The following is a 24,722-nucleotide window of genomic DNA, read 5'->3' as shown; positions in this document are numbered from 1 at the left end:
TTTTTGGGCCTTCCTCTGACACCTCCTAGTATATAGGTCCTGGATGTCAGGAAGCTTGGCCCCAGTGATGTACTGGGCCATATGCCGAGCAGTTGCCATACCAGGCGTTGATGCAACTGGTCAGGAGGCTCTCGATGGTGCAGCTGTAGAACGTTTTGAGGATCTGGGGACCCATGCCAAATCTTCCTGGTAAAATAAAAACACTTAATGTGTTGCCATGCATTGCTCATAAACAATATTTACAAATTGTATTATTCAAAAACCTAAAATACCGTCAAATGTGGAAAATATTGCGATATGATATTTTGGCCATATCGCCCAGCCCTAGTACACACTGATCTTCCATGCTGGTGGCCTGTAATAGGTAATAGCCTAGACTGAAAACCACTGATCTGAAGAAATCACTTTTCACATGTTATTTTTCCCAGAGGCTTCTATTATAGCCCCCAAGCCATCTATGGTCATAAGCAAAGGAAACTTCCAATGGGTTCACCATTTCTTCTAATTACTCTCAGCTCCATGTCTTTATCAGCACAGTGATGTTTGTTCCTTTCCAAGCTACAAAGGAGAGCTATAATTGCTTTCCACGGTCTGAAAATTGCCGATCTAATTGGAAAGTAAGCTAATTGCATTGTGATCTCCCTTTCACACACCTCATCGTCTCACAACGATTGAGTCTGAATTTGCTTTCTCATTTCCCCTCAGTGTGTGGACGGTTATTGTTACCAAACTAAGCAGTGTGCACAGAGGCCTTGACTATTATTAGTTAATACTTAATCATTAGGTCTTGGTGCCTTAGGGGCACATAAGGCATCCACAAGAGTGCCGCTGTTTCCAGGAAGATTATGGACGCTGCCGTGTAGTCTCTCTTCTGTGCTCTTTCCCCAACCTCCATTTGTTTCTTTCCACTTTGAAATGATATACAGTACATTTGAACTAAGAGTGTGATTCATAAATTGCCATCCCCCACTATGAATTTTTAGTACAGCAGAGTAGTGTTGAAATCTTCCAGAGGGTTAAGATGAGGTTAGGGTTCTGGCTTCTCCATTACCACACTAATCAGAGACTGGGACAGGCTTTTTATCCACGGAAACAGCTGGCCCAAATCAGGATGTATCAAACAGATTCTCAATCAAGGTAAACATCTTGGTTTTATTATTGCTTAGCCCAATTTGAATCTTACCTCTGAAAGACTTGAGTCTTGCACTACTATTAGCTAGTGGTTTGTATGTTTTAGGTTTATTCAGCTTTTCTGATAATGTTTGTTTACAAACTAACTTTATTTAGTAAACCATGTGCTTTTACAGACAACAGAGATGCAGCTATATTAATTGTGTAATGGCAATTAACGTTTCAATAGCAATCAACCTCACATTTTTTTGTCTCGTCCAATCAGGAGCAGTACTTCAACCTGAGGCCGGAGCTCCGGGAACGCGCCTACGGTGACATCAGCGAGCGGCAGGCGGTGCGCCAACGGCTGCAGTGCCACTCTTTCAAGTGGTACCTGGACACCATCTACCCCGAGATGCAGGTGGCCTCAACCCACAACAAGCCTCAGCAGCCTGTGTTCGTCAACAAAGGTCTCCGCCGGCCCAAAGTTCTGGAAAGAGGCCGGGTAAGATAGGCTAGCTGGCTAAAAGCCCCGGCCCCTCGTCGCTCTAAACCACTGTAGACTCGCTCTCTCCACTAACCCACTAAAGTAAAGTTGAACTTGTGCTTTATAGCCAATGGTCGCATCAACCATAGGAGTTGGCTATACAGCACACTTTGATCTGGAACCAGGCTAGAGCTATGCTACTGTTCACCATAGAAATCGTAATTTCACTTATATTGTACGCTACATCATGCCTCAGAATAACACTGTTCAAACTTCAGCACTTCACTTGCAATTTAGTGTAACAAAAGGAGGCCAATTGGTCTTCTTTTAGCGATACATCACTCTCCACCACCTCCCCGGATTTTGTCTTAAGTAGCTGGGAACTGACAATTTTCTGCCATGACTTTTACACGGTTTGTTTTTAACCAATAGAGCCATGTGTTGTTGACGGTCAACCCTTGCCACAGAGGCCAAAACATTACGCCTGAAATGGAAAAAGAATGAATGTACTTTCTCAATCTCTTCGATTTAAGCTGTAATATCTTTCACAAGCAAATAGATCTATAGTTGTACGTTAAATAAAGTTGCTTGTTAACTGAGTGATGCACCTTCAATGTGTATAAACAGCAGCTGCTTCCAACTTCATCAGAAGTTGTAAACGGTAACAATATCCCACGTTCCTGCACGTGGTTGTTTGGGGTTCATATGATAAGGTCAGAAAGCATTTAAGATTGTTCAGCTATTTTTGCGTTGCAATCTTCAAAAACTGAGGGAAAGCAAAAATAATCAATACAACATTACTACATACTGCACCTTTTAAGTTTTTCTTATTGAATGAAATTGAACAAATGCCATATCCAGTCAGCAGGGGGCAATGTGGTGTTGCACAAGTCATTAAGGAGTCCCCAGGTTACAGACACACACCACTTAGAAGCTCAGAACTCAGGAATAGATAAGTTCTCCTGCTTCAAAAAGACTAATAGAAAACGAGAGTTATGTATTGCAAGTCAAACAACCAACAGCTCTGCTACATCAGTCTCCCAGAGAGAACATTCATATTCTAGTTAGTCTGGAAGGAAAGATCATGCATTCATAGGTGAATTCTTAAAATGCTTGGTTTCTGAAGATATAGAGTTATGGAAATTGGCAAACTTAGCAATGAGGCAGTTGGTGCAAGGCGTTGAGGTAATCCCCAAATTGTTTCAAGCAACTTACAGGAGCAATTGGCTTTAAGTGCCTTCCTCAAGGGCACATCAACAGATTTTTCACCTAGTTGGTTCTGGGATGTGAACCAGCAACCTTACGGTTATTAGTTCAATGCTCTTAACCACTAGGTTACCTGCCGCCCTAGTGAGTGGGTGTTGGTATATAGTGCATTTCAGTGCCATATTCTGGACGTAACTTCACTTGGTATTTATCAGTGTCTTTTTATAAGAGTTTATAGGCATATTCTTTGCAGTAGCACTGCGCAGATAATCAGATCTTACATGGCCTGAAGCTGTGTGTAACGTTTCCGGAATTACGTTAATAAAACTCAGTTGCGGAGTCAGGCTACAATAAAAAAATGTATCCAGAGCGACTTACAGTCCTAGTGGGTGGGTGTTGTTTTGGGGCGGCAGGTAGCCTGGTGGTTAGAGCGTTGGGCCAGTAACTGAAAGGTTGCTAGATCGAGCTGACAAGGTAAAAATCTGTCGTTCTACCCCTGAACAAGGCAGTTAACCCATTGTTCCTAGGCTATCATTGTAAATAATAATTTGTTCTTAACGGACTTGCCTAGTTAAATAAAGGTTAAAAAATTAAATAAATACAGTAGTGAGTGCATACATTTTCATACTGGTCCCCCGTGGGAATCGAACCCATACCCTGGTGTTGCATGCGCCATGCTCTACCAACTGAGCCACATGGGACATGAGCTGGAATACAACTAGATGGAGACCTCACCTTCTGACCTCTCCCTTCTCATTTTGTCTTCAGCTGCGGAACCTGCAGGCTGACAAGTGTCTGGTGGCTCAGGGGAGGCCAAGCCAGAAGGGGGGTGCCGTGGTGCTGAGGGCCTGTGACACACACAACCTAGAACAGGTAAACTAATGGCGTGTTCAAAACAACTGGGAACTCTGAAAAATTGTTTCAAATGGTCGTCCAACTCGGGAACTCGAGTCTCTTTATAGAGCTCTGACATGAATTCACCTCATATTTTTCAGAGTTCCCAGTTGTCTTGAATGCACCATGGTACTCGACTCTGCTTCGCGACTCCATCATATGGTCTATGGGACACTGAGTAATGATGTCGGCCTATGATATTCTACAGTGACGATAGAACCATAACACAAGCCTGGCCTGTTAGGGTTCGTGAAATTAGTTCCATTTCATCCTCGTATCCCTAATCTTCCTACTGTATGCTTTCATTTCCTTATTTCAACTGTTTCTGGACACAATTACTTTTGTAAGAGTGTACCTTGGCCACATGGTGAAAGTGCAGTATCTCAAGCTGGATGTACATGAACTGTACCAGTACCTCCTCTCACTCCAGGATCTCATGGTCAGAGATTAGTTTTGTGCACACTTACTGGAAGAGTCATCCATCTTTTCTACATTCAACTGAGAATGACTGTTCCATTAGGTCCTCCACTTTCCTGTGTGTGTAAAAATGGTGCAGAGTGAGTCACTCCCTGTGTGTGTGTGTCGGGTAGAAGTTCAGCAGAGGCTGAAGCTACTGCAGTTCTGCACTGTGACACGCATTCTTTCTCTCCCTCATACGGACCACTCTCTCGCTTTCTGTATTCTCTCTTTCCATTTGAACCCCTCCCCCTCTGCGGCACTGAGTCTTCGGGTACACAATGAGGTCAACAACTTCCGCTGTGAACGGTTGTTTGTGAAATTGTCTGCTGACAAGTGAGGAGTGAAATGTTGACATCCAAAAATGAAGTATTATATATTGGGAAGTAGTTTTGTTTTTCATAAATATTGGGAGTATTTAAAGTTGAAATTCTGCCATTTTTCTATTCTGATTTAGTCAAGATCTACATTTCTATTAAATTCCCATAAGGTTATGGTGTTTCTGTAATAGATTAATTTACATTCCTCACTCGGGTCTGTACCACATTTGACCGTCTTGACTTTGTTTTTGCGGGTGCAGCGAAATGCTTGCGTTTCCAGCTCCAACAGTGCAGTAATACCTAACAATATACACAACCTAAAAGTTAAATAATGGAATTAAGGAATATTAGGATGAGCAATGTCGGAGTGGCATAGACTAAAATACAGTATATACATATGAAATGAGTAAAGCAAAAATATGTAAACATTATTAAGGTGACTAGTGGTCCATTTATCAAAATGGCAAGTGTTTGCAAGTCTATGGGGCAGCAGCATCTAAGGTACAGGGTTACATAACTGGGTGAAAGACGCCTTGTGATGGCTATTTAACAGTCCAATGGCCTTCAGATAGAGGGAAAAAAACAGCTTCTCGGGCCCAGCTACACATAATAAGTGAAAATGTTTGTATACATTTTTGCAAATTAAATACAGAAAGATTTCATTTACCTAAGTATTCACACCCCCTGAGACAATACTAAACTCAGCAAAAAAAGAAACGTCCCTTTTTCAGGACCTTGTCTTTCAAAAATAATTTGTAAAAATCCAAATAACTTCACAGATCTTCATTGTAAAGGGTATAAACAGCCATAAATAATTCATGAACATGCACCTGTGGAACGGTTGTTAAGACACTAACAGGAAGGCAATTAAGGTCAGTTATGAAAACTTAGGACACTAAAGAGGCCTTTCTACTGACTCTGAAATACACCAAAAGAAAGATGCCCAGGGTCCCTGCTCATCTGTGTGAACGTGCCTTGGGCATGCTGAAAGGAGGCATAAGGACTACAGATGTGGCCAGGGCAATAAATTGCAATGTTCGTACTGTGAGACGCCTAAGACAGGGAGACAGAACAGACAGCGCAGTGTCAGACCACTTGTAACAACACCTGCACAGCTCTGGAGAGAGAGACGTCATCAGAGCGCTCAACAGGACAGTCTACACTCGGTTTGTTGTTTACATTAGTTCGGATTAAAATCGATTTAAAGTTTTGTTACTAAGGATTCCACAACGCGGTTAGCCTTTACGGCTAGGACTGCAAGTTTGTGTTCCTTTTTTTGTTGTTGCGTGGATTCCCGCGAGTGCTAGCTGGCTGTACTACAGACACCTGTCGTCGTCGTGGGAAAGACTCATTGTTATCTTTTCGTAAATCAACTGGCTCTATACTGCAACCAATCTGGATACGAAGGAGATCCTGAGGGAAATCGACGAGTACCAACAGCTTTACGCTATGGAGGAACAACATACTCCTTCGTGGAAAGATCCGACCACCTCACAAAATAACTTTAACCCGCAAAAAAAAGAAAAACAGATTAATCTACAGACACGGACGATTTACTTACCATTGAGGTAGAGGCTAGGGCTCTGGCTGGAATCCATGGAACAATGGAAAAGTTGTGTGAGGAGGTAGCAGGGCTGAGGGGGAGTTTGGAGTTCAGCCAGAGTGAAATTCTCAAGCTCCAAAGAGAAAACAAGACACTCACAGCCAAGGTAAAAATACACGATTCCAACATGGATTGTCTACTCAGGGAAAACAGGGTGATGAAGGAGACGCTACTAGACATACAAAGTTGTAGCATGAGTGAAAATCACTTTTTTCTGGTATTCCTGAGGACGCATCCAATAATCCAGAGGGCGCGATCAGAGAATTTATGAAATCCACATTGAGGCTTCGTATAGAGACTGTAAACAAGGTGGCTTTCTCCCGAGTACACAGACTTGGAGCGACAAGACCAAGGGTCCCCGACCGATCATCGCAAAATTTGAACACTACCAACAAAAGGAGCTGATCAAAAGCAGAGGAAGGGACCAAATTCGGTCTCAATGACCAATTTCCAAAGGAGATAAACGAACGTCGTAAGAGACTGTATCCGGTACAAAGACAACTAAGGATGGATGATGGGCGTGCCTTTATCATTGTGGACAAACTCTTTATAGATGGACAGCTATTCCGAGACAGCTCCATAACACCGTGGCTGTACTAAATTCTACAGGGACTTCAGGTTACAAAAAAAAAGAAGGTATGGGAACTGTTTAAAATATCTGGACATTATGAAGTGGATATGAACACACACATACTCAACTACATGCTTGCTTACACATACGGACTTACACACACACACCTGATCTCTCTCTTTTCTTTTCTCTCCCTCTCTCTATTGTCCAACTGTTTTATAATTTAATGTGTTTATTGTTTGTCTATCTTTTTTATGTATTTGTCTACCTACAAGTTTATATATGTTTACAACAAGCAAGGGGATGATATCAAAATAGGGGCATAACATATTGTACAGAATATATTTGTACTGTAGTGAAGCCGTCTCTAGAGTAATGCAAGGTCTCTTTCATGATCATGTGAAACGTCAATTGCTATGGAAATGATGGGATGTGTTTTTCAATTATGTTAAAGGTAATTATGATGCAACTATGATGGTGATACGATATGGATCACAATTATGAATATTAAGGCTATACGCACTACATGTTACACACAGACACTCAAACATGCAAATTGTCAGAGTTATTATTTATTTGGACATCACACATTATAGTCTTACTCTTATACAGAAACCTACTCAAATTTGTCTCAATTTTCTAACATCTGTGGCATTGGCAAACAGGCAAGGGAATAAAAAATATATTGCTAGAACCTATTTCTTGAATTCTAAATATCAGACATTTGAAAGCTCTAGTTTTGACCTTTATAATACCTCTGATGGCAGTAACTTTACAAGCACTAATTATGGTCAATTTAGCCTGAGAATAGTATCTAGTATCTAGATTATAAAAAAGATCAGTCTTTACATGGCAAAAAGAAAAGGAATATAACATATACTGTTTACAGGAAACTCACTCTACATCCTTAGATGAAGTTGCATGGAAAAAGGAATGGGGTGGTGAAATAATTTTCTGTCATGGACAAAGGAACTCAAAGGGTGTGATGATATTTAATAAACAAAAATGTCAATCTGAATGTGCAAATAATCAGGAATGATTCGCAAGGAATGTGGATTCTTTTGAATATGACAGTGGACGAAAAAGAAATTTGGCTCATTCATCTATATGGTCCAAATCAGGATGATCCACACTTCTTCGAAAACATTTACCAATTTATTGAACATACAGGCAACAAATGATCTAATCATTATGGTAGGAGACTATAACACAGTTTTAAGTACCTCAATGGACCGTAAAGGTAATGACTATACAAACTATCATCACGTGCCCTTAAAACTTCTTAGGGCTGCAATCCCGTTAACGGGATCGATATGACAACAGCCAGTGAAAGTGCAGGGCGCCAAATTCAAACAGAAATCTCATAATTAAAATTCCTCAAGCATACAAGTATTTCACACCATTTTAAAGATACACTTCTTGTTAATCCCACCACAGTGTCCGACTTTCAAAAAGGCTTTACAGCGAAAGCATCACAAACGATTGTTAGGTCACCGCAAAATCACAGCCATTTTTCCAGCCAAAGACAGGAGTCACAAAAAGCAGAAATAGAGAAAATGAATCACTAACCTTTGATGATCTTCATCAGATGACACTCATAGGACTTCATGTTACACAATACATATATGTTTTGTTCGATAAAGTTCATATTTATATCCAAAAACCTCAGTTTACATTGGCGCCATGTTCAGAAATGCCTCCAAAATATCCGGAGAAATTGCAGAGAGCCACATCAAATAACAGAAATGCTCATCATAAACTTTGATGAAAGATACATGTTTTACATAGAATTAAAGATCATTTCGTCCTTAATGCAACCGCTGTGACAGATTTCAAAAAAAGCTTTACGGCAAAAGCACAATATTCAATCGTCTGAAAAGAGCGTTCAGCCACAAAAGGAAGAATACAGTTACCCGCCAAATTGTGGAGTCAACAAAAATCATAAATAGCATTATAAATCTTCGCTGATCTTCGTCGGAATGCACTCCCAGGACTCCCACTTCCACAAGAAATGTTTGTTTTGTTCGGTAATGTCCATCATTTATGTCCAAATAGCTATTTTTGTTAGCGTGTTTGGTAAACAAATCCAAAGTCACGAAGTGCGTTCACTAAAAGCAGACAATGTCAAAAAGCTCCGTAACAGCCAGTAGAAACATGAAACAAACCCCGACATGGAGACTTAATCAAGCTAGTCGTCTTGACTACTTTCTTGTCTCTTTCTCTCTTGCATCAAAGGTTAAAAAAGTTTTAATAGGAGACAGAATGCGATCGGATCATCATCTAATTGGCATTCACATAACTTCTAGATTTTCCACGTGGACGGAGATATTGGAAATTGAATCGAAGTTTACTGGAGGACAACTTATTTTTAACTAAGACAAAATAACTTAACTGAATTTTTCCAGTATAATATAGGTTCAGCAAATCCCCTTATTGTTTGGGATACCTTTAAATGTACCTTCAGGGTTCATTCAATTCAATATTCATCAATAATAAAAAAGCAGTATCTGGATAAAGTAACAAAGGAAATCCATGAACTAATAGTACAGGTAGATAGCAATAAAAACGATACTACAGAGATACAAAATAAGTTAGAGGAAAAACAAAAAGAACTTGGAACTTATTCAAGAAAGATCTAATTTAATCTATTACAAAAATAAAGCACTAATATAATCTATTACAAAAATAAAGCAAACTGGATGGAATATGGAGAAAAATGCACAAAATTCTTCCCGAATCTCCAATACAGGAATGCTAACAAAAAGAATTTGCAGAAACTCGTTACTGAAGACTGAGTCATCTATGATTCTCCGAATGATATTTTAAAAGAGGAAGCTAATTATTTTAGGCAGATCTCTTATCCTCTCCCACTGAATGAAGATTACGGTAAGGAATTCTTTCCAAATAATAGAAAATGAACAAATGTACAGAAAGATCAGTGTGAAGGCCAAATTTAGAGGAAGAACTTTGAGGCTATTAAATCCTTTCAGTCTGGAAAAACCCCAGGGCTAGTATTTTTTTGATCTACTAAAAGCTCCATTGTTAGATTGTTATAACTACTCCTATAGAAATGGAAGTCAGACCGGATCTTTATATGTACCTGACAATCTAAAAAACTGGAGGCCCCTTACAATTCAATGTTGTGATGCAAAATGCATAGCACTAATTAAAAGGGGTTTTACCAGGTATTGTTCATCCTGATCAGACAGGTTTTTTACATGGACGATACATTGGAGATAATATACAACAACTACTAGAAATAATAGAACATCATGAAACATATAAGAAGCCAGGAATGGTATTTATAGCGGATTTTGAAAAGGCATTTGATCAAGTAATACAGGATTTTATTTATAAATGCCTGGATTTTTTCAATATGGGTAAAAATAATGTATAGCGACCCCAGGTGTAAAGTAGTAAATAACGGCTACTCTCTACAGAGAGTTTTGAATTGTCAAGAGGAGTTAAAAAAGGGTGTCCGCTGTCACCATATCTATTCGGTATGGCCATCGAAATGCTAGCTATTCAAATCAGATCCAATAACAACATTAGAGGATTTAGAAATCCAAGGCGTCCATCTATGCCGATGACTCAAGTTTTATGTTAAGTCCACAAGCTAGATCATTGCAATGTCTCATTAAAGATCTAGATAACTTTTCTGTACTCTATGGACTAAAACCTAATTATGATAAGTGTACAATATTACATATTGGATCCTTAAAAAACTTATGGCTGAAGGGGCAGTATTGAGTAGCTTGGATGAAAGGTGCACAGAGTAAACGGCCTGCTCCTATGTCATAGTTGCTAATATATGCATATTATATTATAGATAGAAAACACCCGGAAGTTTCTATAACTGTTTGAATTATGTCTGTGAGTATAACATAACTCATATGGCAGGCAAAAACCTGAGAAGTTCCACTTCCTGTTTGGATATTTTCTGGGGGTGCCAGATTTTCAACCAGCTCTCATTGAAAATACAGAGAGATAAGGATGGGTTTTCACTTCCTATGGCTTCCACTAGATGTCAATAGAACTTAGTCTGATGACTCTAATGTGAAGGGGGGCCGAAGGAGACAGGAATGAGTAATCACTTCCATGAGGTGCCCACGCATTGAACTGGCGCGTTCACGTGAGAGTGAGCTCCGTTCCATCGGTCAATTGAAGTCGATGTAATTCTCCGGTTGGAACGTTATTCAAGATGTATGTTAACAACATTCTAAAGATTGATTCAGTACATCGTTTGACATGTTTCTACTGACTGTAACGGAACTTTTGGACATTTCGTCACGTTATAGTGGACGCGCTTTGAGACTTTGATTAGGGAGTTTGGTAAACTATTCGAAAGTAGCTAATTGGACATAATCGAACAAATCAAGCATTTATTGTGGACCTGGGATTCCTAGGACTGCATTCTGATGAAGTTCATCAAAGGTAAGGAAACATTTATCATGTATTTTCTGGTTTCTGTTGAGTCCAACATGGCGGCTAATTTGGCTATTGTTCTGAGCTCCGTCTCAGATTATTGCATGGTTTATTTTTCCGTAATTGAAAAAAAAAATCTGACACAGCGGTTGCATTAAGGAGAGGTATGTCTATAATTCCATGTGTATAACTTGTATTATCATCTACATTTATGATGAGTATTTCTGTTGAAACGATGTGGCTATGCAAAATCACTTGAAACTAGTGAATGTGACGCGCCAATGTAAACTCAGATATTTTTTGAACTTTATCAAACAAAACATGCATGTATTGTGTAACATGAAGTCCTATGAGTGTCATCTGATGAAGATAATCAAAGGTTAGTGATTAATTTTCTCTATTTCTGGTTTTTGTGAAAGCTATCTTTCGCTGGAAAAATGGCTGTGCTTATTGTGGTTTTGTGGTGACCTAACATAATCGTTTGTAGTGCTTTCGCTGAAAAGCCTATTTGAAATCGGACACTATGGTGGGATTAACAACAAGATTACCTTTAAAATGATATAAAACACATGAATGTTTGAGGAATTTTAATTATGAGATTTCTGTTTTTTGAATTTGGCGCCCTGCACTTTCACTAGCTGTTATCATATCATCCCGGTGACTGGATTGCAGCCATAAGTAGTAAAAAATAAAAAACTTTTACATTACCTTGCAGCTTACCTATAAAATGGGCTGATGGTGAAGTAGACATACTCGGTATTCATATCATAAAATATATAAATAAGCTCTCCACAATGAATTTCAATAGAAAACTTATAAAAATAGACAAGATCCTGCAACCAAGGAGAGTTAAATACCTGTCTATTTATGGAACAATTGCCCTGATTAACCTTTACTTCATACTCATCCCGGATCCGTCAGCATCCTCATCAAAAAAGCTGACTAGCCTAACGGGACAGGGATATCATATAATATAATTTCATGAAATCACAAGTCCAATACAGTAAATGAAAGATAAACATCTTGTGAATCCAGCCATCATTTCCCATTTTTTAAATGTTTTACAGCGAAAACACTATGTATTTATATTAGCTAACCACAATAGCCAAACACACAACGGCATATTTTCACCATGTTTCCACCGCATAGGTAGCCTTCACAAAACCCACAAATAGAGATAAAATTCATCACTAACCTTGAACAACTTCATCAGATGACAGTCTTAACATCATGTTATACAATACATTTATGTTTTGTTCGAAAATGTGCATATTTATAGCTACAAATCCTGGTTTTACATTGTAGCCACCATCACAAATAGCACCAAAGCAGCCAGAATAATTACAGAGAGCAACGTGAAATACATAAATACTCATCATAAAACATTTATGAAAATACATGGTGTACAGCAAATGAAAGATTAACATCTTGTGAATCCAGCCAATATTTCCGATTTCTTTAAGTGTTTTACAGCGAAAAAACAATATAGAATTATATTAGCTCATCACAATAGCCAAACACACAAAGCTATTTATCCACCGCCAGCATAGATTTCACAAAAACAGCAATATAGATAAAATGAATCACTAACCTTTGGACAACTTCATCAGATGACAGTCTTATAACATCATGTTATACAATACATTTATGTTTTGTTCGAAAATGTGCATATTTAGAGCTGCAAATCGTGGTTATACATTGTGAATATGTAGCAACAATTCACCAAAATCTCCGGAGATATTTTGGACAATCACCTAATCTAATCAAAGAACTCATCATAAACTTTACTAAAAAATACATGTTGTACAGCAAATGAAAGATAGTGGTTGCATTAAGAACCAGTGTGTGTTAGATTTTAAAAAATAACTTTACTACAACATACAAAATGCATTATTGTGAGACAGCGCTCACATATTCTCCGACCCTGTTGGATTCTACATATTCCACAGAAATACGAAATAACATCATAAATTGTGTCTTACTTTTGCTGAGCTTCCATCAGAATGTTGTGCAAGGAGTCCTTGGTCCAGAATAAATCGTTGTTTGGTTTTAGAATGTCTATTTCTTCTGTCGAATTAGCAACCTTGGCTAGCCATGTGGCGCGAACATGCCCATCTTCTCTTGGCGCAAAGAACGGAACATTCCAAAAGTCCCAATAAACGTTGAATAAACTGATCAAACTCGGTTGAAAAATCCTACTTTATGATGTTTTTCTCATATGTATCAAATAAAATCAGAGCCGGAGATATTCGCCGTGTATACCGAACGCTTTTCAGAAGACAATGTGGAGCTCCTTCGCGCGCAGTGGAAAACTGACAAAATGGCTGACCTGTCACTCCAAAAGCTCTTATTCGGCCTCAGATCAAGCTAGACACCCCATTCAACCTTCCACTGCCTGTTGACATCTAGTGGAAGGCGTATGAAGTGCATACATATCGATAAATAAAAGCCAGTTGAATAGGCAGGCCCTGAAACAGAGCCTCGTTTTCAGATTTTTCACTTCCTGTATGGAAGTTTGCTGCCAAATGAGTTCTGTTTTACTCACAGATATAATTCAAACAGTTTTAGAAACTTCAGAGTGTTTTCTATCCAATAGTAATAATAATATGCATATTGTATGATCTAGAACAGAGTACGATGCCGTTTAATTTGGGCACGATTTTTTCCAAAGTGAAAACAGCGCCCCCCTATTGACAAGAAGTTAACTCCTTAGTCATATCTCGGTTTACTCACTTACTTATGGCACTGCCTACTCCTGATGATTCGTTTTTCAAATCATATGAGCAAAAAATATTTTGCTTTATCTGGGACGCTAAACCAGACAAAATAAAACGAGCCTATCTATATAATGAATATGAATTGGGTGGGTTGAGATGATTAAATATAAAAGCACTAAACCTCTTTCTAAAAGCTTCACTCATTCAAAAGTTTTATTTGAAACCTAAATGGTTCTCAAGTAGATTAATAAGAAAAGCGCATCCATTGTTTAAAAATTGCCTTTGTGCAGATTGCCATGTCTCATTTTCGATTAATTGAAAATCATACTTTTTTCAAACAAGCATTGCAGAGCTGGCTACAATTTCAATTTCATCACCCTGAAAAGAGAACAAATATTATGGCTGAACTCAAATGTGCTGGTTGATAAAATACCTGTATTTATGGGAAAGATGTTTGAAAAGGGTATTTTGTTCTTAAATGGTATTGTAAATTGTAATGGTAGAGTCATGGAGTTATCAGAATTGTACGGGAAGGTCTGCTCAATCCAAGAGTACAACCAATTGATTACAACATTGCCCCAAAAATGGAGGAGGCGGGTGGCAGCGGGAGGAGGTAGGGAACTGGTCTGTCAGCCCAATATAAAGGATCAAAACTGGCGGAGGAATAAAAATAGCATAAATAGGAAAGTATACCAGTTTCATTTGAGGACCAGGATGTTGACAACTGTGCCATACAGATTGCAAAATAGTTGGGAAGAGATTTTTGATGTACCGATTCCATGGTACAGGGTGTATGAGTTGATATATAAAACAACGCAAGATTGAAGACTTCGTGCTTTTCAGCTAAAATTATTATATAGAATTCTTGTGGCATACAATCATCTAAGCTCTGCAGATTTTGTTGTGAGGATACAGAATCAATAGACCATTTTATTTTGGTATTGCCCTCAGGTAGCCTGTTTCTGGTCACAGGTTCAGGAATAGCTGAAAATGCATAGCATTGATCTAAAATTGACCCTAGAAATAGTACTGTTAGGAGATTTGGAGAGACCGGGTCAGTCAATTACTAATATACTTAGTAAAAGTATTTATCTAAAACACTTAATCTGTAGATTCTATTCGATTAGACAGATTGAAATTGTATGTTAAACATCATAGCATAGTTGAAAGATATGTGTTGCGTAGAATCACGAAGTGGGTGGCCAGCAGAGATAGATGGGATGGGCGGTATGTGGAATTGGAGACAAGTGGGAGTGGAGTTGCTGTGTGAGAGAGAGGATGGTCAAAAGATAAAGGGGAAAAAAGTACATTTGAATGACACTAAGTGGCAGTGTTTTTACAACTAATGCCGATGCCGTGCAGGTGTTTGTACACATGCATATACACACCCTCTCATTCAAATAAACACATATAAGAACACACACATTCATGTAATAGTGCCAGACATGCACACTAACATATAAAGTAGGCATTGCTGTTATGATTTCAGCTGTCCTTGATGTCCTTTTGTTTTTTTGTTATTTTTTATTATGATTTTGCATTGTTTGCATTTTTCTTCTGTCTTTTCCTTTTTTCTCTTTAGTTCATTCTCTTGGTTGTTGGTGCATTGGGGGGTTCTTGGGGATGGGGAATGGAATTAATTTTAGTTTTTCATTTTTTTCTTCGGGGGGGGGGCTGTGGAAGGGGTCTTGAATGGTTGAGGGACAGCTATTGATGAACTGTGGGGGGGATCTTGGAGGGTTCGGGTTTCACAAGGTTGTGATCATGGAAAAGGAAACTGACATATTTTATATCACTATCATGCACTCTCACACATAAGGATGGCTCTGTTGCGGAAAGACTGATGCATGTTTGATAGTGTCTTGATGCTGTATTGTTTGTCCTTCATATTCTAATACTTTAATGTTACCCCTTGTGTTTTTTGTAATAAATAAATAAAAATGTAAAAGAAAAAAAAACACCTGCACAGGATCGGTACACCCGAACATCACACCTGCGGGACAGGTACAGAATGGCAACAACAACTGCCCGAGTTACACCAGGAATGCACAATCCCTCCATCAGTGCTCAGACTGTCCGCAATAGGCTGAGAGAGGCTGGACTGAGGGCTTGTAGGCCTGTTGTAAGGCAGGTCCTCACCAGACATCACCGGCAACAATGTCGCCTATGGGCACAAACCCATCGTCGCTGGACCAGACAGGACTGGCAAAAAGTACTCTTCACGGACGAGTCGCGGTTTTGTCTCACCAGGGGTGATTGTCGGATTCGCGTTTATCGTCAAAGGAATGAGCGTTACACTGAGGCCTGTACTCTGGAGTGGGATTGACTTGGAGGTGGAGGGTCCGTCATAGCATCATCGGACTGAGCTTGTTGTCATTGCAGGCAATCTCAACGTTGTGCGTTACAGGGAAGACATCATCCTCCCTCATTTAGTACCTCTCCAGCATGACAATGCCACCAGCCATACTGCTCGTTCTGTGCGTGATTTCCTGCAAGACAGGAATGTCAGTGTTCTGCCATGGCCAGCGAAGAGCTCAGAGCTCAATCCCATTGAGCACGTCTGGGACCTGTTGGATCGGAGGGTGAGGGCTAGGGCCATTCCCCCCAGAAATGTCAGGGAACTTGCAGGTGCCTTGGTGGAAGAGTGGGGTAACATCTCACAGCAAGAACTGACAAATCTGGTGCAGTCCATGATGAGGAGATGCAGTACTTAATGCAACTGGTGGCCACAACAGATACTGACTGTTACTTTTGACCCCCCCCCCCCCTTTGTTCAGGGACACATTATTCCATTTCTGTTAGTCACTTGTCTGTGGAACTTGTTCAGTTTGTCTCAGTTGTTGAATTATGTTCATACAAATATTTACACATGTTAAGTTTGCTGAAAATAAACAGCTGACAGTGAGATTTCTTTTTTTGCTGAGTTTATGTAGAAGCACTTGGCAGCGATAACAGCGGAGTCTATCTGGGTAAACCTGGATTGTACAATATTTGCACATTCTCTATTTTAAATTCTTCAAGCTCTGTCAAGTTGATCATTGCTAGACTGCCATTTGCAGGTTTTTCCATAGATTTTCATACAGATCAGTCAAAACTGTAATTCAGGAACAGCTCTTTTTGGTAGTCGGAAGTTTACATACGCCAAATACATTTAAACTCAGTTTTTCACAATTCCTGACATTGAAATCCTAGTGAAAATTCCCTGTCTTAGGTCAGTTAGGATCAACACTTCATTTTAAGAATGTGAAATGTCAGAATAATAGTAGAGAATGATTTATTTATTTCATCACATTCCCAGTGGGTCAGAAGTTTACATTCACTCAATTAGTATTTGGTAACATTGCCTTTAAATTGTTTAACTTGGGTCAAACCTTTCGGGTAGCCTTCCACAATAAGTTGGGTGATTTTTGGCCCATTCCCCCTAACAGAGCTGGTGTAACTGCGTCATGTTTGTAGGCCTCCTTGCTCGCACACACTTTTTCAGTACTGCCCACACATTTTCTTCAGGATTGAGGTCCGGGCTTTGTGATGGCCACTCCAATACCTTGACTTTGTTGTCCTTAAGCCATTTTGCCACAACTTTGGAAGTATGCTTGGGGTCATTGTCCGTTTGGAAGACCCATTTGCGACCAAGCTTTAACTTCCTGACTGATGTCTTGAGATGTTGCTTCAATATATCCACAATTTTCTTTCTCATGATGCCATCTATTTTGTGAAGTGCACCAGTCCCTCCTGCAGCAAAGCACCCCCACAATATGATGCTGCCAACCCGTGCTTCACAGCTGGGATGGTGTTCTTCAGCTTGCAAGCCTCCCCCTTTTTTCTCCAAACATAACGGTGGTCATTATAGCCAAACAGTTCTATTTTTGTTTCATCACATTTCTCCAAAAAGTACAATCTTTGTCCCCATGTGCAGTTGCAAACCATAGTCTGGCTTTTTATGGCGGTTTTGGAGCAGTGCCGCCTTCCTTGCTGAGCGGCCTTTCAGGTTATGTTGATATAGGACTCGTTTTAGTGTGGATATAGATGCTTTTGTATCTGTTTCCTCCAGCATCTTCACAAGGTCCTTTGCTGTTGTTCTGGGATTGATTTGCACTTTTCGCACCAAAGTACGTTCATCTCTAGGAGACAGAACGCGTCTCCTTCCTGAGCGGTATGACGGCTGTGTGGTCCCATGGTGTTATACTTTGTACTTTTGTTTGTATAGATGAACGTGGTACCTTCAGGTGTTTGGCAATTGCTCCCAAGGATGAACCAGACCCGTGGAGGTCTACCATTTTCTTTCTGAGGTCTTGGCTGATTTCTTTTGATTTTTCCATGATGTCAAGCAAATGGCACTGAGTTTGAAGGAAGGCCTTGAAAAACATCCACAGGTACACCTCCAATTGACTCAAATGATGTCAATTAGCCTATCAGAAGCTTCTAAAGCCATGACATCATTTTCTGGAATTTTACAAGCTGTTTAAAGGTACAGTCAACAATTGTTGGAAAAATTACTTGTCATGCACAAAGTAATGTCCTAACCGACTTGCCAAAACTATAGTTTGTTAACAAGAAATTTGTGGAGTGGTTGAAAAATGACTTTTAATGACTCCAACCTAAGTGTATGTAAACTGCTGACTTCAACTGTAGATTTGGCCTTGTTTTTAAGGTTATTGTTCTGCTGTGAAAGGTGAATTAATCTCCCAGTGTCTGGTGGAAAGCAGACTGAACCAGGTTTTGCCTATGCTTGAAAATATGGAGTAGATTATTTATTTTTTGTATAGGCGCCCTTCTTTGCGAGGCATTGGAAAACCTCCCTGGTCTTTGTGGTTGAATCTGTGTTTGAAATTCACAGGGACCTTACAGATAATTGTATGGGTGGGGTACAGAAATGAGGTAGTCATTAAGAAATGATACTCAACACTATTATTGCACACAGTGAGTCCATGCAACTTGTTAATCAAATGTTTACGCCTGAACCTTTTTAGGCTTGCCATAACAAAGGGGTTGAATAGTTTTGGTTAACATTTAGAAAAATATAATTCCACTTTGACATGGGATTTTGTGTGTGTCACTGGCCTACACAATCTAAATTTGTGCTGTAATGCAACAAAATGCGGGTGAATACTTTTTTTTAGGCGCTGTACAGTATAGAATTTTAACTGTACACTATATAATCCATCGGCCTTTCTTTCTCACTCACCCACTTTTTCTGCCCCTCCCTCCCTTAGGAGTGGGCCTATGATGAGGAGCACGAGTTGATCCTGACTGGCCTGCTGTGTCTGGACATGTCCGAAATCCGCTCGTCTGACCCGCCCCGTCTCATGAAGTGTCACGGCTCAGGAGGCTCCCAGCAGTGGACCCTGGGGGTGAGTTAACTAGACCCCCTGCCCTCACTCAACCACACTGTTGCTGAATCAAATTGTCCCCATATCTGTATAGACAGATAAGACTATAGTAATGACTGCTACCACCACCAGACCAGTACTAATACTACAGTATTACTGTGGTTTTTATACTGGCTGGTACCACGGGGCATCATGATGATGGCAAGAAGGGCAACTTCTAATCGACCACCACCAGTTGGCTCTGGGCTAACCTTTTTATTAGGTACAGTAATGCTGTGTTGGAATCAGTAGAAAATGCTTATATAAAGTCTCCAATGGCTCTCCCTCCATTCTCTATGTAACACATGGCCCCTTCTTTCTCCAACCATCTCCAGAAGAGCAACCGGCTATATCAAGTCTCAGTGGGCCAATGCCTGGCCGTGGTCGACACAATCAGCCCCAAGGGATACGTTGCCATGGCGATCTGTGATGGCTCTCAGTCCCAGCAGTGGCAGTTGGAGGGCTGATGTTGATACGCCGCGACTAGTAACGTTCCAGACATTGACTGCCCCCCTCTGGATGGAGGGGGGAATACTGCACGCTGCTGCTGTGACAAGGAAAGGGGGATGGAACTAATTATACGGACTGTGTTCTTGGAGAATGAATGCTGTTTGTCTTCAGAACTGGTTCCAGCCTCCCTGAAGTGCACAGAGTGAGTACACTGTAGTCTCAACCGCATTTGTATGACTTCCCCTCTTGGAAATTAGTACTCCATTTTCCCCCCTGAGAACAATTCCTTGTCATACGTGTTAGAATGTGTCATGCAAGTGATTTAAAAAAAAAAAAAAAAAAAAAGTACAATCATGTTTAAATGAATTTTATCCGATTTGCACAGCAGTCTTGCATTAGACAATTAATATTGTGTAAGTCCCAAAAAGGTGTTAACTAAGAACTTTGGACTACCAGTATTAGGACCCTGGTTTTAGAGTAATTTTATTCTGTACTTATTACAATCTGTTATTAAAGTGGAATTGGCAGCGTTTTAACTACTTTTCAGATATGAAACAGACAACTTCATAAAGGTTTATGACTGAAAATTCCATGACGTACAGTAAGCCATTGTTGGCAGAATAGCTGGATGCAGTTCAATATAATTCACCAATACCAGAAATATTGCAAATCACAGCTGGCCTGCTACACTATAGTTTGCTGCATCCACCCAATCAGGATGCACTGTTTTAGTTTCAATGACTAAATATTTTGGACAAAAATAACTAAGGCTGGGAATGTCAATACAATCAAACTAGCAATGATCAGAAGTCAGTCATAACGTGGCTAATAGGCTAGAGTATCTATTTATTTAGCAAGCTAAAAACACGGAGCCTAACATTGGGAAGATGTCATGCCATTGGAGGAGTGGGTGAGTGACCCATTGTTGCCATGTTTGCAGTTTTACCGCCACTTTGAAAACAATGTTGTGGGTGAAAATGTATTTGTTGTGGGTTTTTGGGCTAAGTTGCACTGCAGCTGCCATGGCTTTTCTCTTAAAAAATATTTTTTCCTGAGACCTGCTGCTGACAGTCAGGCAGTGAGGCAGGCTGTTGCTGAGTGAGTGGTAGGGAGGACCAGAGGAGTGTGTGTGTTGAGAGCACTAGAGTTATTGGCTGAGTCACGTGAGCAAGAGGAGAGCGAGCAGCATGTGCACTCGTTGTGGCAACTTTTTACCAGTTGTAGGTAGGCTATGGAAACACCTTTTTCCATAAACATTAATGCGCTAGAACTGATGCAAATCAAGAAATAATGCACACAAAGCACTGGAAAAAGACTGGGCGCACTACATATATTCGCTCCGAGGTGGTTTAAACTGCATTCCAATGTTGACTGCTTAAAGACAACGGTATCAAGTGAAGTGCTTTATGCATGCTCAGTTCTTGGGTCTCGGGCTGTCCGGGTGGAAATTTGAAATGGAAGTTATGGAACGCCCTCACGTGGTTCTTTTTACGGGGGAAAGTTCTCAATGAAACTGACAAGCTAAATGTAGAGAATTATACATTTGCTTCTGTTGGAGTGCTTGGACACAGCCGTGGTATATTGGCCATATATCACAAACTCCAGAGGAGCCTTATTGCTATTATAAACTGGTTACCAACGTAATTAGAACAGTAAAAATAAATGTTATTTCATACCCGTGGTATTCAGTCTGATATACCATGGCTTTCAGCCAATCAGAATTCAGGGCTCAAACCACCCAGTTTATAATTACAATTAGAAACCTGGTTTGAGCCCTGAAAGCCGTGGTATATCAGACCATATACCACGGGTAAGACAAAACATTGGTGGTTATATAGCGGCTAACGGCTCTGCGTTGCATAAGAACAGCCCGTGGCCATATACCAAACCCCCTTGTGCGTTATTGCTTAATCCCAGCTGTCAAACGAGTTAAATCGACATCCATTAATCAATTCTGGCGAGTTCTTTTCTCTTGCCACATTCAAATTTTGTTCTAACGTCATTATGATATTCCTTAATTGGCTCAATAACAATATGGGGAAATGTTTTATTGTATAGATATGGCAACTCCTCTCTTGCTGAATTTTTTTTATTTGCTACTCTTCAGGCCTTTTGGGAGGGTTTTGAGTGGTCATTGGGCTAGAATTTTTTGTGACTTTTCCCCCCGCATCGTTTTTTTGTGGCTAGGGATGCAGGTGTCATTTGGTAAGCAAGCATGAAATGTGAATCGCTTTGCGAGTTAGCTAGGCTGAGCTTGAACGGCTCCAGTTAGCATATCTCTTGTGTTCGTAAACTCACTCTGGCTATTTACTCCAATTTCAGAGCACTCTTGTCTGAGTGTGCCATAGCGCAGAATAACTGAGGAATTTATGAACGAGCAGTCAGTAAAAAAAAAAAAAAGAAGTCAGCAACACTTTAGATAACATAAACAGCATAACCAGCTCTGCTAGGGTGAGTAAATGGTCAGAGTGGTGTCTGGAAGTAGCAAGTTAGCCAACTTTAGCCAGTTAGCTTGGGTGCCGTTGTGAGGTCAGAAGCCTCGGATCAACCCTACTCCTCGGCCGGAGTGCCCAAAACACCCAGATCGCACTCGAGTGAATTTACAAACACACCCCTTGTTGATGTGCATAACTGAGTGAGAGAGAACCTACCTTTTCATTATTGTTTGATCAATAGGACCGTGAAGTTCCCAAATGTAAGAGGACTCCCGTGGTATTTTAGTGCTGTCGGAAAGTATTCAGACACCTTGACTTCTTCCACATTCTGTTACATTACAGCCTTAATCTAATCCTCAGCAATCTACACAACCTACCCCATAACGACAAAGCGAAAACGAGTTGACATTTTTGCAAAAGTATTCAGACCCTTCGCTATGAGACTCGAAATTGAGCAATTAAATTGATTGGACATGATTTGGAAAGGCACACACCTGTCTATATAAAGTCCCACAGATGACCGTGCATGTCGGAATAAAAACCAAGCCATGAGGTCGAAGGAATTGTACGTAGAGCTCCAAGACAGGATTGTGTCAAGGCACAGATCTGGGGAAGGGTACCCAAAAATGTCTGCAGCATTGAAGGACCCCAAGAACACAGTGGCCTCCATTATTCTTAAATGGAACAAGTTTGAAACCACCAAGACTCTTCCTAGAGCTGGCCGCCTGGCCAAACGGGCGGGCGGCCAATTCTCTTGCCTTGGTTTAAGTTACATTTTTATAGAGACATTGCACATTAATCAACGTTTCAGTAAAAGTGCCGGTTTTAGCCAGCCGGCTAATTTTCAACCGCAGTCCCTGGGCAGGTTATTAAAACAATTACAATACAGACAATCGATGAGCAGTGAGCACACGCAGAGCAACATAGGACAAGCAAGGGAGGTGACCAAGAACCCGATGGTCACTCTGTGGAGCTGGGAGAACCTTCCAGGAGGACAACCATCTCTGCAGCACTCTACTAATCAGGCCTTTATGGTAGTGACCAGACGGAAGCCACTCCTCAGCCCGCTTGGAGTTTGCCAAAAGGCACCTAAAGAATCTCAGACCATGAGAAACAAGATTCTCTGGTCTGATGAAACCACGTTTGAACTCTTTGGCCTGAATGCCAAGCGTCACATCTGGAGGAAACCTGGCAGCATCATGCTGTGGGGATGTTTTTCAGCAGAAGGGACTGGGAGACTAGTCAGGATCGAGGCAAAGATGAACGGAGCAAAGTTAAGCAAGATCCTTAATGAAAACCTGCTCCAGAGCACTCAGGACCTCAGACTGGGGTGAAGGTTCACCTTCCAACAGGACAACGACCCTAAGCACACAGACAAGACAACGCAGGAGTGGCTTCGGGACAAGTCTCAAAGCCTTGAACCCAAACAAACATCTCTGGAGAGACTTAAATAGCTGTTCTGAGAGGATTGGGAGAAACTCCACAAATGCAGGCATGCCAAGCTTGTAGCGTCATACCCAAGAAGACTCAGCTGTAATTGCTGCTTTAACAAAGTAAAGGGTCTGAATACTTATGTAAATGTGATAAATTTTAGAATAAGGCTGTAACGTAACAAGGTGTAAAAAGTCAAGGGGTCTGAATACTTTCCGAAGGCACTGTACATATTTGCAGAAATCGATTCAAGTGTATTTTATGGCGTTTGGCAAATGCATTCTAAAGTCACGCTGTTACTACTGCCTGTAAACACAGTCCAGTTCAAAGTGAATTATGCCAGGCCCATGTGGCAAACGGCTTAATTGCATATAAGCCTACGGCGCACCGGTCTGCGGAGACTCAGGTCCTGGACAAGACAGATTAGGTTTTATTTACTCTAGTGTCTAACTCTCTAAAAGCACAGCTGTTTCCCACTCTGTATTGCTATAGAATTTTCACAAATGCCTTACTATACGTCATTCCCAAACATTCTATGAATACGTGAAAATGTAAAACAAAAAAATCTTCCTGGGGGTGTATACGAACAGATTTCATGTTACAATGCTGTCAGTTCCACTTGAATTACAGTATTTAATTTTGTGAAATTTTCTATTGTACAAATATTTATCACTGGAATTTTGTTTGAAGTTATGTATTTGTCATACCCTTGAATTGTGCACGGCAACTTCTTTGAAACTGTTGATAGGCTAGACCAGGGCTTTCCAACCTTGGTCCTGGATAGCTACCATCCTGTAGGTTTTTTGCACCAACCCCAGTTTTAACTAACCCGATTCCGCTCTACAACCAGCTAATTATTAGAATCAGGTGTGCAAGATTAGGGTTGGAGAGCCTTGGGCTACACTGCATTAGCTGTACTTTATACTACATCAGGTTTATTGACCAAGAGATCAACATTGTGTGCAGTCTATGGAAATCATGTTGAATAGGGTAAGTGGAAATGCAGTGATAGTCTTCAATTTCTCAAAGTATATAGCAGTCTTGGATCATACTAGCCATCTGTCCTGCACTGTTCTAGTGAGCTATGATTTTTTTTCCTTATCCAAATGTACGCTGTGCAGTTGAGTAATTCTCTTGCAAATGAGACAACCAAATAAATGTTAATTGAAGTATGAACATGCCTTGTCTAATTTGCAATTGATTGACATTAAAGTTTGGTCCATTTCCTCCCACAGTAGAGAAGTGGCA

At 40.3% G+C, this 24,722-nt stretch overlaps 1 protein-coding gene across 3 annotated transcripts in view; it reads left to right on the top strand.

The window, feature by feature from the left end:
• Nucleotides 1-24,650, top strand: part of LOC139531725 (polypeptide N-acetylgalactosaminyltransferase 11-like) — a 55,482-nt gene extending 30,832 nt beyond the window's left edge. For all 3 annotated transcript variants that reach the window (XM_071328450.1, XM_071328451.1, XM_071328453.1), the window contains exons 9-12: nt 1,397-1,615; nt 3,572-3,676; nt 19,003-19,140; nt 19,494-24,650. In XM_071328450.1, coding sequence (XP_071184551.1) covers nt 1,397-1,615; nt 3,572-3,676; nt 19,003-19,140; nt 19,494-19,625 — 594 coding nt within the window. In that variant the 3' untranslated portion in view covers nt 19,626-24,650. The remainder of the gene's footprint in view (nt 1-1,396; nt 1,616-3,571; nt 3,677-19,002; nt 19,141-19,493) is intronic.
• Nucleotides 24,651-24,722: the final 72 nt, after the last annotated feature.

Source organism: Salvelinus alpinus, chromosome 10 (assembly GCF_045679555.1).
Source record: "Salvelinus alpinus chromosome 10, SLU_Salpinus.1, whole genome shotgun sequence".
Lineage (NCBI taxonomy): Eukaryota > Metazoa > Chordata > Actinopteri > Salmoniformes > Salmonidae > Salvelinus > Salvelinus alpinus.
The sequence above is the reverse complement of the archived record's forward strand: the minus strand, read 5'-3'. Positions and strand labels throughout refer to the sequence as shown.